At 40.0% G+C, this 20,217-nt stretch overlaps 1 protein-coding gene across 2 annotated transcripts in view; it reads left to right on the top strand.

Annotated features, from left to right (window-relative positions):
- Positions 1-9,804, top strand: part of NKAIN3 (sodium/potassium transporting ATPase interacting 3) — a 374,474-nt gene extending 364,670 nt beyond the window's left edge. The window contains exons 6-7 of one of the 2 annotated variants that reach the window (XM_075744020.1): positions 5,014-5,097; positions 8,801-8,953. In XM_075744020.1, coding sequence (XP_075600135.1) covers positions 5,014-5,097; positions 8,801-8,814 — 98 coding nt within the window. In that variant the 3' untranslated portion in view covers positions 8,815-8,953. Of the gene's footprint in view, positions 1-5,013; positions 5,098-8,800 lie in introns of both variants that reach the window. The other variant, XM_075744019.1, reaches the window with a different exon arrangement.
- Positions 9,805-20,217: the final 10,413 nt, after the last annotated feature.

The following is a 20,217-nucleotide window of genomic DNA, read 5'->3' as shown; positions in this document are numbered from 1 at the left end:
TATACTAAATTAGTGATAATAAACTTCTGATAAATATTTTTCCTATAGACCTTATGTGTGATGACTGTACTCTTTGAGGAGCTTTTACAATGTAGTGGCCAGGAATCCTTAATGACCTGAAAGTGATTGAGAAATACTTTAAGAAAAAACCCATAATCAGGCAGCCTGTCATTTAACTTCAGTAATGGGATGGTATGGCTGTAAATAGCTTTCAAAGTCCAAATTTGTCCAAATACCTTTTGGAAAGGTATTTGCATATTTGGAAGGACTCAAGGATCTGGGATAAGAAGGTTTGAGCCACTTTCACTTTCTAACAACTTTGATCTTCCTCATACATTTTTCATCTTGCTGGGCAGTTGTATCCTTGGAAAATAAAAAATGTCTGAATATCCAATATTAAATCTTGGATGTCACAACACTGATACAATGAGGAGAGTGTTCAACAGCAAAGATCTAGTTAAAATTTCTGTACCAGTGCCCTTTTTAAGGCAATTTGTGAGAAGATGCTTCTTTCAGCGCAGTCCTGTAGAGAAGTGTGGTACTCACATGTAGGTAATGTAGGGCAGTTTTTAAAATTACAATCTATCTCACTAGGTAGAGACTAAGAAGAAAAACTGGTGCGAAATCTTAATAATTGCTGTGGAACCCTGAAATATTCCCCTTCTAGAGTCCAGTAAAAAAAGTTTATGTAAAAGGTTGTCTCTTAGTAATTTTCTAGCACTTTGTCCTGTTTTAACCTGATTACCTTCTGCTAGTACTTTATAGAGACAGAGCGTCAATCACAGTGCCACATATGATTACCGATGTCTCTTCTTCTCCCTTTCTTAATTGTCTTGCACACATTTTCCCTCCTTTAGTCTTCCATATAAATGAGAAGCTATTCCTGGGATCCTGCAAAGGAATGTGTGATTCCTCTGCTACATGACTCAAGGCTTAGTATGAAGAGGGGAAGATGGATAGTATTGGCTCCAGACAGGTAGCTGGGTCAGTCTGGCTGGTTCAGTGAAGGGTGTAAGAACAGCATGTCTCCTGAGAATGGAAGGCAACTGAAAAAGTAGACGCCCTAGGAAAAAAACCTATGTTTATTGGAAAGTGTATATAAGCTACAAATGCAAACATTGGAAAGTCCAAAGTTTGGACTTCATGCATCTAGCACTGTCTTATCATCAATCCCTCATTTTTGCTTCCTCTTTCTTGTTGACTTTGGCTTCTTTTCTTACCACCTGTCACTTATGTGACCTGGTTACACCCTCCCCAGTTACATACCTTTTCTTGATGGAGGTAATTGCATTAATATATTGCCATTCAAAAAAAATCTCAGCACAAGGAAAACTATTCAATGCAAAATACTGTTTGAAACCCCATAGGTTTAAGAAAAAACTTCTGTTCGTAAAAACACACATTCAGGCAGCTGTTAGCCTGCCCCTCTCTTGGAAAGGGGAGAGCTGGAGGTGCCAGCCATTCAAGACATCAGTTTTCAGGCTTACTCTCATTTATAAAATGGGGAGGCAAGCATCAGTAGGATCTGAGGTATTCCAGGTCAAGAGGCTGCAGGATTTACTAAAAATTGTGCTATCTGCATATTTCTGCTCTGTTCATACCCTGCACCTCCAGACACGCTTAGAATTTGCCAACTTTGAAAGGAGAAATTAGTAATATACCAATGGGCTGACAAGCTCTGGCAGCTGTTTGCACAGGGCCTGCCAGCAGGTCAGTGGGATAGCGCCAGAGAAGCTGAATTCCAGATGAGAGGGTGGGAAAGGAGAAAGGATTTTTTCAGAGCTCTGATTCTTCTGCACTAACTTCAAAGGAAAGCAAATTTTAGCTGGCTTATGGGCGAATGCGCTGGATTAATAGTAGTAAGGCAAACCTAAATGTCACCTGTCTAGAGAAGAATAACCCTCAAAATTACTGATGACAGTGGATACACTTTCTCCAGCCAGCAGCGTATTGCACTTTTCTCACTCAGATTATGACAACTGTTCTTCTGATATGGCTCGTGAGTGAATGAACATCATTTTAATGGACTACCCGCGGTGGACAGCCAGCACAGATTTGCGCTTCCAAGCCCAGCAGGTAGTGAACTCTAAAGGAACATTTCACACTGGCCATTAAGCATCCAGCATGACCACAAAGCTGAGGTGACACAAGGAGAGAGCAATTCCCTGGGAATATGGATCATGTTTTGCAGCCAGCTGCAGATAAAATAACTAGCTTCTGCTGTAACCTGCTATTATCTGTGGGGTGCTAAAAAATCCTCTCCCTAGGATTTTAAGTTTCTCTCTGCACGACTGCAGTTAATGACTGGACTCTGTGGGGTGTTCCTTGTTTAGTGACTGAATATCCCTACTGCTAACAAATTGTGATTGTCTTTTGTGTTGTTGTGTTGGGGTTTCTTCTTTAAATTTAATGCATAGAATTATAGAACTGTATAGAAAATTATTTTGTTGTTGTTGTTGTTGAACTTTCTTCCAGGTATATGCTACTTTCTGAAAGTAATTATTGTAGTCCTGTGAATCTGTGGCAGAAATTATCCGTAATCCATGAACCAGGCCAGAAATAAACAAAAACAATTATTCAATATTATCCTTAAACTAATGTTTTCCCCTTAGGAAACCTATACAGATGTTTCTGCTGTTTACTTTTGGACAACTAAACAGAGGGATGTATGCATCCTAAAAGTTTAGTCAATGTAGAGGTTTAAAGTATTTGATCAATGTTGGATTTGTAAGATGTATGCTTGAAGTAAAACGCACATGGTAATATCTTCATACCGAATGAAAGTAAAAATTCAAATCACTATATTTAATGGCCATTTGAGGTCTTAGTCCTGGGAGTCTGCTAGACATAAGTGGTGAAAATATCAGGTAAAATCAGACTGAATTTTTAAAATGAAAAGTAATTCAAAATGAAAAGTAAATTCAAATAACTGATGATGAATCTTCATATTAAAGAGCTATCAGCCATAAAATAGAGTACATAACGAAAAATGACACATTCTATTGTCTTGTGTGGTAGAGCAGCTTCTTGCCTTGAAAATTAGCTTCACATGAATTTTAAGTGAACCTTCAACTTTAATAGTGTATAACACATCTTGGATTGCAAAAGAGAAAGCCTCAGCTAAACAGGTTTGAGCAGCTCATCTCAAAACTTGTTGGATGGTGCTATTAAATGTATTTTCTTTGTCAGACAAAGACATGTCTATGTTGTCAATCATTAATACATATTGACTTCATTTCTTTCTCCAAAAGATTTGTTGGTAGAAGGACAAGTTACTTTAAATTCTCTCCCTGCTTATAGTTACAGATGATTCTTGTGATTGCTAAGAGGAATGATGTGAGGTTCTGAAGTGGTGAATTATCTCAAAACCATACTTTCTAGCTCCTTCTATCACAATGTCACAGTAAAGGAAAAAAAAAATCCTTCAGAAGGCAGGGAAAACATACATAACATAACTACAAAAACAAATTCTATCACTGTGGACACAATTTATTCCAAAATATGAATCAGTAACTATTTCTTACATTAGACATCTAGATATTTGAAAAATCAGCTTTTACAAAAGTGCATCTGCAAATATGTCTCTATGTAAGGGTTCGGTCTCCTCAGTGCTTAAGTCAATTTTGATTTATGTTATTTTATTTAGTGACAGCATTCTGAAGGAGAGCTGCAACACAAAAGCAATACAGTAAGAAGAGGAGGTGCAGACAGGCTAGGGCTGGCACTCGGGCTGGGCTAGCTCTTCAGCTTTATGTTCTGCTCAGACAGTTTTAAGAAAAAATTCTTGCAGCTGAGGTGATGCTGTGTGATTGAAGTACAAGTTCAGTTTTGACCTAAGCTACCCCTTTCCTGGACTCAAGAGGAGAGGCAACTAAAATCAACAGGAGCATTTCCACAGATTTCAGTGGGTATTTCATCAGTCCTTCAATCTCTAAGCCTCATCTCCCCATCCCCTCATCCAGGATGAGCAATCTTCTCTGTTTACCTAGGGCACACATTGCTTGGGAAGGGGCTGTTTCTTATGAGTTGCTCATGCAGTGATTAATACAATGAGGATCTAACCTCTGTTTAGGACTTTTAATATATGCCTATATATAAACAAATGAAGGCAGTTGCTTTCCATGTGATCAAAGAATCCTAACGTGCTGTGAATCTGTCAGCTTTGCACAGGTCTGCAAAAAGCCCATCTAAATCAACAGAAAAATAACCTTCTCCATGAACCTGCTTTTAGATTTCTTGGATAGCTTGGACGTGTGGCTTCTTGAAGCTGCTGAAAATCATATAAAAAATAACAAGATACAAGACTCAGACTAAAATGTCTTATTTTAAAATCATTATGACCATAGAAGGAACTAAAAAATTCTCAAGAGCAGATATCCCCCACATTATTTCTGACACAGAAATCTTGAGAGAAAGTTGAAAGACTGAAAAGGTTTCCTGTCCCCACAAGTTCATGCAGAGAAGATGCTGCTGCTTTTTCACTTTTAGTTATCTCCTGTTGACACATCTTTGGGTTTTGTTGTTGTTGTGTTACATTCCTGCAAGTCCATTGGTTTGTAAAAGTTTAGGTGAAATTAGGTTCATGAGCTAAACTGTTTCCACTGCCTAAATTTCTAAACACTTCAAAAGGAGTTGAAAGTGAATTATGAAATATATGCTGAGATTGCCCTAAAGAGCAGCAGCTACATCACCCCACGGAGGTTTCTGTTTACGTGCCCTGCAGGTCCGTGAATGCTCCTTTTGCACGCACGCTGGCAGGAGTGTGCATGTCTGGTCCGCAGCCGCTAGCCTGCCTTGGCAAGTGCAGGGCTAAATGGGGCCCAAGGAAGACAGGGCACGGAGACCTCTGCAAGCAGCTTCCGCAGCATCGTTACCTACTTGTTTATTTCTAGTATGCAAACCTGTGCATGCGCTTACTTTTTTTTTTTTTTTAACATAATTTGTCCATATTTCTTTTTCAGTTGACATATTTTCATTTCCATTTGTTCATTTCTGGAACTGTTGTATTTTCAGTTGATTTCATAGGCGGACTTGACACATACTCCTACCGACAGCCCCCCCAGGAACATGTTGAGTTAAAGCCTGTAAAGCCTGTAGGTAAGGTTCTGGTCCTACGGACCACATTAATCCTTCTAACTGGACTGAAATCTAACCTTCTCCTGAAATAATTTTGGCATCAGTGACTAATAATTTAATTATATTTTAATTAGAATTTAATTAAAAATTAATCCACCTAAAACATGTAAGGACACTTTGTCATTGATGACATATCCGCTAAAGCAAGGATTAGTAGATATCACCACGTCTGCCATGTCGTGCCTCGGCTTAACGCAAGGAGAGGCTCTCAGTGAAGGATGGAATTGCTTCCCTGCTGACTTTTTAGCAAGAAAAGAACTGGTTTATGGCTGCTGCTGCTGCATAAAACTTAATGAGATTAACCCATTTATGGAAAAGCAGAAGCTTTTACATTTGTCTAGCTACTGGAAGAAACATGTTTGCTGAAAAACTGCTAGTCAGCTTAAAATCTATCTATCTATCTGTAGAGTTTCACCAGAAGTTCAGTATCTCTTTGTCATCATTTATTTGCTCCCACCATGAAAATTGCACGTTTCCATAGACTCTTCCTACTCTGCTACCTAATGAATAATTTTGGATGCATATCTATTCAATTTATTTGGAATAAATTAAGATATGGGGAGACATTACTAGTACATTTATTTTGGCAGAAGCTCGGATAACTTCAAATAGATGATATTTCATAGTATTGGTGGTAAAATAGAAAATGTTAATTTGGGAATCCTTCTCAGATGCTTGCAAGTTGTTGCCCTGATGCTTTCTGGTTTTAAATTTACCTTTGGGCCTTCCATGCATCTTAAATATAACATGAAACACATTTGCAGCTAATTGACTAAAACTGATTCAATGACTTGCTGTATTTTACTTACTGGTTAACAGAATTAAAATGGGTTTGAAGTTTTTTTCCTGGTGTATGTGTGTGTACATGTGCTGGGAGTTTAAAGTGAGAATTGTTAAACAAATGTTTGAGTCGGCACTTGACACGTGAACTTTCCTTGTGACTTTATTACTTTTTGCATGTTTTTTTAACTATATTTTATTCATGCTGCAGCTTTCAGTTTGTAGAAATAAACACAGAGAAAATTTTACTCACATTTAATGAGCAAATATTGTAGGATTACGAAGGCCTGAAAAGGAGAAAAGGCCCTGTCTCAGTATGATGGTTTATGTTAGAACAGGAAGAATTATCACATTAAGACAACAAAATGAAGCAATGAACAGTTTGGCATGACATTAAGTACACCCTCTAAACTGGAATCTGCATTTTCAGTAATATTGCATTAAATGCCAATTTTGCTGCATTTTCTGTGGGAAAGATGACTCCAAAATGGGGTTTCGACCGTTCTGAATAAGCTGCTAGACTGAAAAGAGTGAAATTGGTATCCAGGAGGAAGAAAGCCACAGCTACAACATTTACACCTCTCTACAAAAGATTTTAATCTCTAAAACTGCATTCAGGTTAATTTTAAAGGATTAGGTGAATAAATGTTTAGTACTTTCTTAGGAAATTTAGTATAACTAAAGGAGAGGAAAAAAAGAAATTTTCACAAGAGATATATAAATGTGTTCCTGCAAAATCTGTCCAATTTTTTTTGCATTAGAAAAGACAGAATCTGAGAATTTTTTCGGTGATAGTAGAATTTATTTAAGTAGCTCAGAGGATTTTGGGGTTGTTGGGTGAGCTTGCAATACTGGAGAATAAATGGCATCTTCCCATTTCCCACGTATGGGTATTCTTGTACAGCTGGGAGGACCCTCTCTGCCCTCTTTATGGCTGCTAGAAGTAAAAAACTGGAAGACAAATCATACTGTGTTTTCTTCTTTATTGATGTTTTGGTTTTATGCACTGAAAGATACAGAGAGGATCTCTGCTAAAGCAGGGAGGAAAAATAATATCAGTGATCAAAGTCTGAATTAAAAGCCAAATTGCTGGAAACAATTTGAATAGTCAGTGAATTGTGCCAGAAATTTGCAGATGCTTATCTGTCTGCAGCACATCAGCCTTCTTAACTTCTTTTGATAAGTTAATTGCTATCTGTATCAGGTATATATAGTCTGAGAATCCATAGTATCCCTAAGAAATGTTACCTCTGGTATCCAGGCTGTGAAAAACTCCCATTTCTGTTCACTTAGAATTGAACACGAATTAAGCTTGTTAAATACATTCAAACCCTTAGTAAAGGTTACAGATCTTTTGCCATCCTTTCCACTTTATTCATGGGAAAAATTAGGGTGCCGCTTTTTATAGATGAAAGCTTGGATATATTTCCCTTTTTCTCACTCCTTTTATTTCCCTTATTTCATTTATAAATTAACTAAACATTGCCCATTGAAAATATAAGCTTCTGTGGCCTCATCAAAACTATGTAGAAGACAGTCTAGGTTTTTTTGAGTACTCATATTCAGTATAATGTCTGCTTAGTGCTGCTGTAATTATTAATGTTTAGTAAGTCTAAGATTAGTTTTCTTTTTCACCCCTGAGAAGAGGTTAAATTTGAACTTAGTCTCTTGGGGAATATATTTTTAATGCAAATTTGAGTGATCATAGCTTGTCTGTTTGCTCTTCGTTCTGCCTATAACTCCATTAGGCTACCAGACAAGGAGAAGCAGGATCTTTGCCCTGAACACAGTTTCAATTAAGATGTGTGTAAGGCAGGAAACAACAGAGGGAGTGGAAAAAAATTATCATGTTCTCATTGGGAGTAAAACACATGAACTATAAAGAAGACTGCTGTGTTTTCTTTTGTTTCAAGCACAATATCAACAGCCAGGTCACTTGGTAGTAATTAGAATTGTTTCATGTACTGTTACATAGAAAAGAGAGAAGCATGGGGATTAGAAGGAAAAAAAAAAAAAAAAAGACAAAAAAGTTGTGTTTTGGCTTGCACTAGGGTTTGCAATCATCATCATTATTATTATTATTAATGGTTTGCAGTAGTTAAAGTGTACATATGCCTTGTTCCTGTTTGGATGAGTATGTCTGATCCAGTGCTACTATAGCTTTGGGCAAACCTATCTGGACAGACACCAAATCCCTAACTCCAATTAGGGATGTCCCTACCATTTCCAGGGACATTGCTAACTTCTGCTCGTGGGACTGATTCAGTATCTGAGAAACTCTGCCAGTGGAGACGTCACCGCTCTGTGATGGTTCTGTGCGGTCCTGTCCTGCTTGTGTCTTCTCCTGAGACGCTACCCACTGTAAAATTGCTACGAAAGACCATCATAGATTTTCCAAGATTTCACAAGTGAACATGGTTTACAGGGAGTTATGTGAGAATAGACAGATTCAGCAGGCGTGTGGTTGTGGTGAGGACTGTAAATAGTCTGAGTCCAGCTCAAACACACATGTTTGTAATCAGGTCATGTCAGAATTTTATAACCTGGTGAAAATACACCTTACACTGTTAAAATATACTGTGCTAAAAGGAATCTATTATTATGTGAGCTTCAGACATGTTCCACCACCTGCAGTATTTTTCCCCAAATGTTTTTTGCCTTTGTGGTATGCATGATACAAAGCTACCGTTTTGTACACAGCCATTCCTTCTTCACCTTATACGTGGGTCTTACAGCTGAGGAAATTAGTGACCAGAGGTGTTTTAACGACTTGTTCATTAGTCACTAGTCTGTCAGCTGGTGTGAATTTACATCTCACAAATTAGAAGATAAACAAACAGAATAGGTTTTAATATGTAAGTAATTCATATACTCTGCTTTTTAGGTCGAAGTAAGTAATGAACGTGGACTCAAGACTTCTGCTGTAGCTGAAGAAACAGATTTTAGAAGAAAAGACCAACCTCGTGACTCATCATTCTGGAAGAAACCCACCATCCGTTTCTCACGGCATGTGGATTGTTCTTCCCACAGGCTCAGTGTTATTATCAGCGTTGTTATTTCGTAGATCCTTGTAGATGATCTTGAATTTTTGAATAATTTACTTATATGGACACTTGTAAATTGTAAATTTTTTCTTTTTTAATTTCAATATTTTTACAACACTTAGTGTTAAGGCATGAAAACAAAACCTGTGAAAACTAGGAGAAGGGTGCATCTTTCTCAAAAAAGTCAGTATTTTTTGACTGATAGAATCATACTGTGCCTGGTCAAGATTGTGTCAGTAAACAGTAATTCTGACTCCAAAATATGCAGCAGGAGTCAAACCCTGACAGTGTACAAGAGATCATTTCAGTGCTGTACTTAGAATTCACGATGTCCACTCCTTGCATTGTTTGAACTGCTGTATGCAGTAGGAATTGATCTGTGACTCTTCTTACCCAGATGTTCCAGCACTAATGTACTCATCTAAGTATTGCAATTCATACGTGGCTCCTTCTCTTTCCCTAACCTCTTTTGCCCTCAGCCCATTGCCAGTAGCTGTCTCTGATTTGGAGAGAAGTAGGACAACCACTCTGTGGATGATGGTGTCTAGGAACCCTTACATCCAGGGCTCTTTAGATGTCTGTGATTTGCACATTTTTAAACTCTTTTCCTCCCTTCTCCCAGGAAGAAGCCAAGCATGAATGTACAGTACAAGGCACCAATTGCAGCCTTAGGAGCCGCTGGGGACTAATTTTGCTCTTAATTCAAAAGTAAACAAGCAAACCTGAAAATGTGTGTAAAAATTTGTAAAGTTATTTGTAAATACTTCTAGACAAAGAACATGTATGTAACTCTGTGGTATTTTGTTTTCTATTCTGTCTCCACTAGCATAAAGTGATACACAAAGCTATTTTCTCTGGGGAACTGGCAGTCTTTTTAACAAAACACTTTTTTTCTTTCTTTCTTCTTAATTACTATATGAAGTGCTATGCACAGTTGTATGCCCCAGAGAGTTACATCTCTCCACAGAGCCTACGTGCCTCAACATTCAGTGGAAACTTCATCGGAGTTTTGGGGCTGTTTCTGATTTTGTGCTTTCTCATTTTACAGTTTCTTTGGTGGGACTGTCAGGAAGGATATTCCTTCTGATATGTGTATCTACCTCTCCACCAAAAGCTGAACAGAGGTACACTAAGTTCTTTCATAAATATCCTAAACAGTCTTCAGCTGGTAATTTCTGGTCCAACAACATTTAGATCCTCAATTTGCAGCCTTCTCTTGAATTGTGTATTTTCAAGTCTGAGCAGATGAGAGCTAAAAGAAGGCTTGTCTTGATTCTTTCCCTTCTAAAGTCTATTTGCATTATTAATTAACACAAACCTAAATACAAGGGAGGTAGAGTCTATCATTTTTAAGTGACAAGGTTCTTGTGGTGCATCCACCTGTTTCCCAGATGGTTAAATCAAAGACCTCACTGTCTTTGGAGAAAACACAACTTGAACATAGGTTAACCTTCCCTGAAACCAGGTATGAAGTAAGTGTTAAGACAAAGTCAACAGAAATGACAACTGAATAAAAGCCGTTCTTAGTATTCCTAGGACCGGATATACCTCAAATGGTATGTCTGTGTGTGTGAAGGGAGACTGTGCCAAAAAGAGGAATGCTTCGTATGAAGATAATGCCATCTGTCCTCGTGTATTCGTGCGTTCCCTCATACACTCTTTTCCCCTATATTCTACAATACTGCAAGTATCAGGTTTGTCACATCCTGAAGATCTCATCTTAGCACTAAAAAATGGTAGTTCGTCACAAAACTAATATGACTAATATCATTTCTGAGGCATCATGAAGAAGATACAGTGTGAATTGCTTTATAGCTGTAATATTTTAATAATGCAAAACCATTTTTTATCTACTTCCGTAATATTTTACTTCCGCTTAGCACAACAGATTATTTTATTTCTTTACATGATGCCTTAAACAGTGATGATGTCTACCTAGCCAGTGCCTGCAGCCTTCTGTGTTCGTGATGGCTCCAGAACTTGGGAGGTGGGGCACCCTTCACTGAGCACCATTCAGTGTCTAACAATTTCCAGAAGCTGATTCGCTTCAACTTGAGTCTTGAGTACAAAGGACAGGACATGGCCATCCAGCACATTGATTCCTGTGACCAACACTGTTCCCATTTTGGCTTTACATTTCAGCATTAAGTTCCTGACATTAATTGTTATGTGCTGGCAAATTAAAGGCCTCCAACTGAGCCCAGTGCTGCCCTGGGGAAGGGGAAGGGGAAGGGGAAGGGGAAGGGGAAGGGGAAGGGAAGGGAAGGGAAGGGAAGGGAAGGGAAGGGAAGGGAAGGGAAGGGAAGGGAAGGGAAGGGAAGGGAAGGGAAGGGAAGGGAAGGGAAGGGAAGGGAAGGGAAGGGAAGGGAAGGGAAGGGAAGGGAAGGGAAGGGAAGGGAAGGGAAGGGAAGGGGCACTACATCCCCGCCGGTTGCACAGATTCACACTCTGTTCTGGCAGAGCTTTGGAAGCGTCTATTTAATTTTCTACCAAGACAGACATGTCTGCTAGACCATGTTTTACAAATTTGTCTGAATGTGTCGAAACCCTACCTTTCTGTGGGTCCTTCAGGTTTTCAGCTTGCTATTAAAGAACTGTGTACACACCACAAAAATTCTGCAAAGACAGAACCTGACTTCTCTTCCATCTGAGATATCGATCACTTTTTAGCTGCAGAACACAAACTAGTATATCCCAAATATGCTTAAAATCTCAGAATCGTTACCAATACAGCAAGTCTGCCATCTGTCTCACTTAATGAACAGAACGATCCTGATTGAGAGGAATTTGTCTTCATTAGAACAAGCCAAAATGCACACAGCAATGCTGAGGGAAACTGTCGTTCTTTTCTAAATTGAGACACAAAAAATAGTACCAATCAATCTGTACGTGTTGGGGAAAAAAACCTTGGGAATAATAAATGGATTTGAATGTTAATTGCTGTGTCCTCCAATACAGTAGAACACATTGGCTAACATTTTTGTAGGAAGCCTTGAGCAATAATTCCTTTATTTTTGCAACACATACTTTCAGTAAGGTCTTAGGAGAGCTCCAGATCAGCCAGCCACATAGGAAATAAGTGTGGGCTTTCTAAATAAACTTGGACAGTTTTCCTAAGCTTAACTGTAACATGCAATTTCAGGAAATTACTAGGTTTGTACTGCAAAACAGAATTTGCTGACAATCTTAAAACCTCAGAGTAGATTATCAGTTGGTATAAACTGTTCTGGTAACATTAATAAGTCATACTGTTACAACTTAGAACAGCTGAAGATCTGCCCTTCAAACTTTTAGACTTTTTTCCTTTCCCCAAGTTTCTGCTTAATTCAAGTTATACAGAGAATCAGATTTGCAATGGTACTTTAACTGATACCAAAACTGGAGATGTGACTGCAGAAATATGGCACTGCATGTTCACTAAGGACTGAGCCAGGTATCACCAGTTTTGTAAAAAACACAGCTGATATCTTCAGGACCTGAAAATAGGAACTGTATCGAGAAATGAACAGATTTTTGCCTGGTACAGTGACACAGAGTGATTATATATTACAATTTCTGGTGTTGCTGGAGGCATTACTGGTTGGGCTGATGTGCCCAGCTCCTTCCTATCCATAGATATTTTTTAAACAAAAATTTGAAACCAATAAATTTTTTGCAATTCAATTATGATCCGAAGGAACTTTCTAAAATGAAACAGTTCATAGCCTGGATTTGATGAAGGGTTTTTTTTTAGTGCTAGGCTGTGATATTAACTACTATATATAATTTTCAATGGAGCTCAACCACTTAAAACCATGGTGGTTTATGCCTGGTTTTATTTAACACCTGCTTTCTTTCAGTAGTGCAGAAGATGGTATTTACCATATATTGATAAGGATATTAGAGTTTGAAGCTAGGGGTATAGTTGCTGGTTAGCATGGGACAAGACTAACTTTTCTTGTTTAAAACCTGAGAACACATAATTGGGTCACTCAGAAGTCTGTAGTCCTGCCTAAAAAACTGGCAGATTTTAGCCCAAAAAACTGGTGGCTCATCTCTTTCAAACACCTTTGAGTGTAGGCTTTCTTTGTTTGCAGCTGCTGTGCAGGGAACTGCTCCATGTTTGGATCTTGAGTTTCACCTCTCCATCCAGTTGTCCACAGCTCAGGGGTTGCAACACCATTGTCACCTCTGAGTGCCACGTTGGCAGCTGCAGCCTTTCTTCAACGTCAACTGCAATGTGCTTCTCTGCACCCGGCTGCCTGCCTGTCTTTCACATGGGGATTATCCGGCTGGAAAAGCCAAGCCAGCAATCTATCAAGTTCCTTTAACAGACTTTGACAGTGGCAAACAAAAATTGACGTCCCAAACTAATTGGTTTGCCTCCTTCCAGTATCAGCCTCATCTACTTTAATTATAACAAATTACAACCAGGGAACTCTTTTTATACACTGAAGAAGTTTCTTTTCAAGATGGTAAAATGTTCCTTCCATATACAGCTCCCACGTCGGCAGGACTTTTTTTGCACACAAAGGCAGCTTTTACCCACTATGCTGAGCGCTTTAACAGAAACCTGTTCTTTAGTGCCCAACATAGTGATGGGGCCGTATCGTTACCTGCCAAAATAGCACTTTTACAGCAGGGTGGCTGGGTTGGACCCTGAGGTCACATCAGAGGTTTGATGGGTTAGGGCTGCAGAACGTGGAGGGTGTCCTCGTCAATGGAGCCTTAAAGAAGTGGTCTCTCTCTCCTCTCTGTCCGGGGAGCTGGCTACCCCTGCAGCCATAACTGGGGATCGGCCTGAAGGATTCATTAATTTGCAAAGGGTTCATGACCAAACTAACATATGCGTTATGGACAATCAAGGAATTCAGATCTGTGGGCACGTAAAGAAGATTTTTCATATCGATTATTGCAGCAGAGTTTGCCCCTTAGAGCTATGCCTGCATTGCATGCTGGTGGTGTGCTCACAGCATGTCAGAGCAGCCCTGATAACCCAGGAGTACCAGCAGCACTCTGCGTCACTGTAAGGAGGCACTAGGCTGTTCAGGACCCTAAATAATTATTTAGCAGCTAAGGACACAGATCTAGCCTGTAGTGCTTGCTGGTAAGCATATGTAATACTTGCATAAAAGATGTGCTGTTTTCCACAGGTTGATAGGCACCTGCTGATAAATTATGGTTTCTTGCCATAATTTCCATTTCCTTCATACAAGCCAAAGTTTGAATGTTTCTCTTTGATTTTAAACAAATTAAACATCGGGATTTAATTCCTGCTTCCGCATGTGTACTTGCTGGTCAGTCACACAACACAGTCCCGGACGTGACAGCTTTGTGGAATAGCTGCCCTTGTACGGTCTATTGCCTCTCAAAACCAGCCACAGACTCTGAAGATAGTCTCACTAAACAGCAGCCATGCATAAACAATACCGGGAAGGCAAAAAAGATTCTCCTCGTTTTGCTTATCCATCTAGGACCCAATATCACTTCTTTAAGCTTTCTGTCCCAGTTTCCTATTTATTTCATACCAGCCATATGCAACCATGCTTTCAAAACCCTCCTGTAAGTCAGTGTCAAGCAGACTCGCTGGAGCTGAATTATAAATTGGCTGAATGCAATTCCAAGAGTAATCTAATTCTCTTTTTCCATAACATTGCGTACCTGCCCAATTAGTAGAGCATCATATACAAGGAAGGGTTACAGCATTTCCTAGCACATGACATTTTTGGAATGAGAACTGAGCATGCATGAGCAAACAAGTCAGTTCCCCACATTGGCCCATGCTATTCAATAAAACGTCACTAGGGTGTACTTATCCTGCTTTATCTGTGTAGCCAGAATGAGGGTAGCAAGCGGGTAGAGAGTCCCAAGTGCTGGGGCAAATGAAAGCCAAGAACATGTTTAAACAACCTTGGTCTGACATTAATAATCCACACTGCAATGTGTTGTTTTTCTTAGCAAGTAAAGCTGTCCAACTCATAGGTTGCAGCCAGATCCTCAGGTGTGTAATAACCAGTAACCTTCTATATCACTTTTATACATACATATTCACACTCATGTTTTGGTCTCTAAAGGTCTTATAATTCAATTAAGTCTGTTTGCCCTGAAGGTTAGACAAGGGGCTGTATCCAGACTGCAGTAGGGAGTGTCCCTTGCAGTATTTGGAGACCAGAATAACATCTATTGAGATCATTGATGGCCCATGAGAGCACCCCCAGGAGCCATCCTGGTGCCAGTGCTGTCTGACAATTCTGGAGGAAACCCAGAGCAGCCCAGTGCTCAGAGAGGAGCAAGAGGATCTGGCTGCCACAGCCAGCTCCTACCCATGGGGTCTGCGACCTGCTGAAAACAACCCTGGGACGCCTCATCAGGGACCTCCCCTGATTTGCTCAGGAGCAGAATTTAAGTGCATTTAAACCCAGGCCCTGGGCTGTGGTCTTTGCCTGAGCAGTGCCTGGCCAAGGACTTCCGTGACCCCAATGCACTGACATCGCTTCCCAGCTCCACCTCGGACCTGCCTCATCACAGCCACCTTTGCTGGTGATCTCTGGATTGTGGCTGATCTTCTTGGGCAGTGTCTAGTTCTGGGCTCCCCAGTTCAAGAAAGACAGGGAACTACTGGAGAGACCCCACCAGATGGCTACGAGGATGATTAGCGGACTGGAGCATCTCTCCTATGAGGAAAGGTTGAGAGAGCTGGGTCTGTTTAGCCTGGAGAAGAGAAGACTGAGAGGGGATCTCATCAACACTTATAAATATCTAAAGGGTGGATGGCAAGAAGATGGGGCCAGACTCTTTTCTATGGTGCCCAGTGACAGGACAAGGGGCAACAGGCACAAACTGGAACACAGGAAGTTCCATCTGAACATGAGGAAAAACTTCTTCACTGTGAGGGTGACCGAGCACTGGCACAGGCTGCCCAGAGAGGTTGTGGAGTCTCCTTCTCTGGAGATATTCAAAACCCGCCTGGACATGATCCTGTGCAACCTGCTCTAGGTGATCCTGCTTTAGCAGGAGGGTTGGACTAGATGATCTCCAGAGGTCCCTTCCAATCCCTACCAATTTCATGATTCTGTAAGGGAGATCATGTCCCCTCAGTACAGGCAGGGTCCTGCCAGTCTGGCCACCATCTGCAGCTCTGAGCTCACCTTCCCTGTCCAGGCACCCCCCTCCCGCTGCCCCTGACAAAGGCTCACATAACACCTTTGTCCTGGCCCCATCTCTTCCATCCTTTCACTCCTCTCCAGTGGGCTGGGAAGGGGAGGATCAGGATTTTTTCTCTATAAAGCATTGTCCTCTGACAGCTTGAAATGATTTTCCTTTTGCATCCCATTATCATAAGGTGCTGCAGTCATCACAATGAGGCAGCTGTCATAGAGACTGTGTTTACTAGGGAAGCAAGACCCATGGTATATAGTCCCATTGCTGATTTATGGCTTGCCAGGAAGTTTTCAATATCTGCAAGTCTTCTTGTGCTGGATTTTATTTAGGATTACAGAATTTTTGGCCTTTTTTCCTCAAGCAAGCAAATACAAAAAGCTGTGCTCAAGAAATGAGTTTCTGATGCACTTTTGATGATGAAATACTAAATTCATGCACTCCAATGAAGATGTTCTTAGCCAAATTAAGACTCCACCTTGTTAAGGTAAAAGTTGTGTGTTTGGGGAATTATTAGACTCAAATATGTAGTTAATGGGTGTGTCATATGTATCTGATTTGAAAGACACTCCTATTAATCTGCCCAGTTGGTAAGAAATTAAACTTGTGGATATTCTTAACCCATCAAATCTATTTCACATTACAATAATCTGAAAGGAAAATCAAACCTGGAGAGGCTAGCCCTGTGAAGGAAGAGAGATTTGAGGAAAAGAATAAATCAGATTTACTAAAGGCAAAACAGTAAAAGCAAAACTGGATAGATAGTGGAAAGCAAACTAAAAGAAAACAAGAGGAAAAGAATTGCAATTTTATTTTTAACATCATCACGTAGTAGTATGCTCAAAATTATTATTTGCTAGAATGAGAAGCACCACAACATACATGCACACAAATATATATCTTTGTCATTGCTTCTGTAATAGTTTAGGGCTTATAAAAGCTCAACTAGTTTTACAGCCTGTCTTTCACCACTAAAGTGTAATATGCCAAGGAATATAATGTACAAAGAAATATTTAAAGGAAGGCTTGACTGCGTTCTGCTGTGCACGTTATGCCACCTCATGGTTAGTGGAAGAAATACCACACTCTTAAGTGTTGTTTCAAAAATACAGCAGAGGAAAAAGAGTAGCACATATCATTTATTGGTACATGACTTGGTGACAAATGCCGCTAATCCCACTGGGATCAGTCATTTCAGAGTGCTAAAATCAAATCTGTGGGTTATATATAATATATAAGGACAAAGCATTGCAAAGCCGATCTCCTTTTAACAGCTGACTTTGCTGTTTACTGCAAACATATTGGTAACATAACATGTAATCCAAATCTGACAGTCCCATAAGCAGCTCCTCCTGTGGAGCTACATTCCCATGTTTAACTTGTTTCAGTAGGTGGCCATTAGCTGGAAACACATGGTATTATCCACTCTGGGAAGTATCAACTCTTTGCTTCTCTCACTTCAGTAACAAGAAATATTATTAACTTACGGTTGTATAACTAACATGCAATTTCAGTCCTAAATGTGTATAATATACATGTAACTATCAGACTTGGATTTTACCATGACCTAAAAGTCTTAAGGGAAAAAACCCAATAATCCAAAACCTCAGGAAAATATGATTTTCACTTGAGCCAGGAGTCCATAAGATACGCTACCAAAGATTGGATTAAATTTTTTACGTTAGAATAAATGATACAATGACATAGAAATGGAAGCTGAGAGAATCGATGAGACCTGGAGCATACAGCCAGTTAGGCGATACCTCGAGTCTCGGATACACTAAAGTCACTTTGGAGATTATGTTTGTTTAAACCAATGGGTTGGACTCAGATGGCTCATGTATGAGTAGAAATAGATGAATCTCACTTAAGTTTAGGCATTTTAATACGAAATATGTAAATTTAGGAGTAGTCCAGTCACCTGACATTATCAAAGGAGCGGAAGGAAGGAAACCGTGTCTCTCTTGCTCCAATATGGGGTTTGTAGTAATCAAGATCTTAATCTGGGCATCTCAATCCCACCAAGAGTTAGGCTGGAGGAACGTAAAACAAATGTAGTTCCAAATCCTGTGGTTTTGCTTTCCTGATCTTTCAGTGAAGCACACTCAGCTTCAGACAGTTCAGAGTATGGTCAGCTCCTGAGTATCTAAGGAAATCTAGATAAAGCAAAAACATACTTAAAGCAAAAACATGTATTAATTAGGCACACATATGCCATCTTGAGAAGTGGAAATGAGATATCAAAAAGTTAGGTCTTTGGGGATTTTTCTATGACCTGATTAACTCACAAACCAGATAACCCCTCCAGGATACATGAGAAATGACTACACATAGTTTAAAACTCCTCTTCTAAAGGGTAGTACAGTCTTTCTGCCATGGCAGAGAATAGCATAACTTTACTTGGTTTATCTCTCAGCAAGAGACTTGTAGGTTAACTTTGTAAAAGTGAGTGTGAAAGTCAGGCACCAATTGCATTTTGGATATTCAGATTCTCATATTAATACAGCTGTTGTTTGAAAAAAAGGGCTGTGCCCTGGTTTTGATGCAATCATCTAATTCAGTGATAATAAAATACTTTTGTTTTGTACGTCTAGAAAGGCTGCGGATGGGTTCTCCCCCACTTATCCAGGGAATGCACTTGTTGGAGCAGTAATCTGCAGTACAAAATTACTGATGCATTTAGGGATTGTCCTCATTTCTCTGACTAGCCAGAAAGTTTGTTTTCCCAAAGGATGACTTACAATGCAGATAAACTAAAATGCCAGTCTCATCAGAAAAAATACTAGTTATTCCCTGTTCAGAAGCAATTGTTTATTACAGCAAAACAAAATACATTTATTGGTAACTATGCCAGTTTTTAAACTTACAATGCAGAAATATCTAATCACCCTGAAACCTCCTTCTGGAGATTGCTTAAACAAGGGGATCATGTGTGGACAAAATGCGACATTGGAGTCAGAGTCTCTGGGGAGTAAAAAAAGGTATAAACTGTGTGTCCTTCCCCTACTTCCAGTTTCTAGGGTTAATTTGGCCAGCCATGAATAATGCATTACAAGAGCGGCTTCCTACCTTTTGAGATTTGGTCTGTTGATCCAGTGTAACTATTATGACTCTCAGTCTGCTCTGTGTGACATACAATTTTGCATAACATTAGTCAGTATGTTGGAAGTGGGGGCTTCTCAATAAATAGACTTTCTGCTTCCAAATTACATACAGATGACTTCCTGGATCTGCCTGGAATATCCACTCCAAAAGCTATCTTCTGAAAACACTCACATCCTCTACAGTGACATTTAAAATGACTGATGAAAACCTGCTTGGGCCCACGCATTAGTAATTAATGGTGTGTAGATATGTCTTTGTCCTCCTGGAGAAGAATGAAAACTCGGCTTCTTCAGTAGATGTGTTTATTTATTGTACTTTAACACAGCTGTTACTCTGATGTCCAAGCCTTACTGGAAAACAGAGAAGAAAATGTAGCCCTTTTCCCTACATGCTAGGAAACTGCAAGGCATTCTGCCAGCTGTATGTTCTGCAGGAACTTTAAGGAAACCAAAGACGGGGCCTCAAGCACTAACCCTTGACCACCATTGCTGTGGTATTGTCACTAACCCCTTGGCATGGTTTTGAGTAAGGCCAGCTCAAAGTCCCAGCAAGGCTGGCCCAGACTGGGAGAAAGCACAGGCCAGGGACTGTCCCCAGTAGTCAGTACGGATGCGTACAACTTGCTTTGGGTTTTAGCAGCGTGTGAATGAACTGCGATGGGCCCCTTGAGCAAAAAGTTAGAGCACAGGCCCTGGCCCCCTTTATTTTCTGTACTGATGTAACTGCAGTGATGGGTCTCCCCAACTTGTTGAATATGCTGTATGTCACGCATATACATACAGGGGTGGGCATGGCTGTGGTACCACCAACTACTTTGCAAAGCTTCAGTGCCTGGAGCACACACCATTCTCAAAAACAGATGCCAGGGCAGGGGCAGGAGGTTCACAACATCCCCAGTGTTCCTCTTCCTTCAGCCTGGATGGACAGGACACAGGGAGAAGATCTCTGTAAGGGGTGGGAGTAGAATTTTGAGCTTGGAGTGGGCTCCCATGCCTTCTCTTGACCACTGCATTTT

Source organism: Balearica regulorum, chromosome 2, assembly GCF_011004875.1.
Source record: "Balearica regulorum gibbericeps isolate bBalReg1 chromosome 2, bBalReg1.pri, whole genome shotgun sequence".
In the NCBI taxonomy this organism is placed as follows: domain Eukaryota; kingdom Metazoa; phylum Chordata; class Aves; order Gruiformes; family Gruidae; genus Balearica; species Balearica regulorum.
This window is presented reverse-complemented; position numbering and strand designations above follow the sequence as displayed.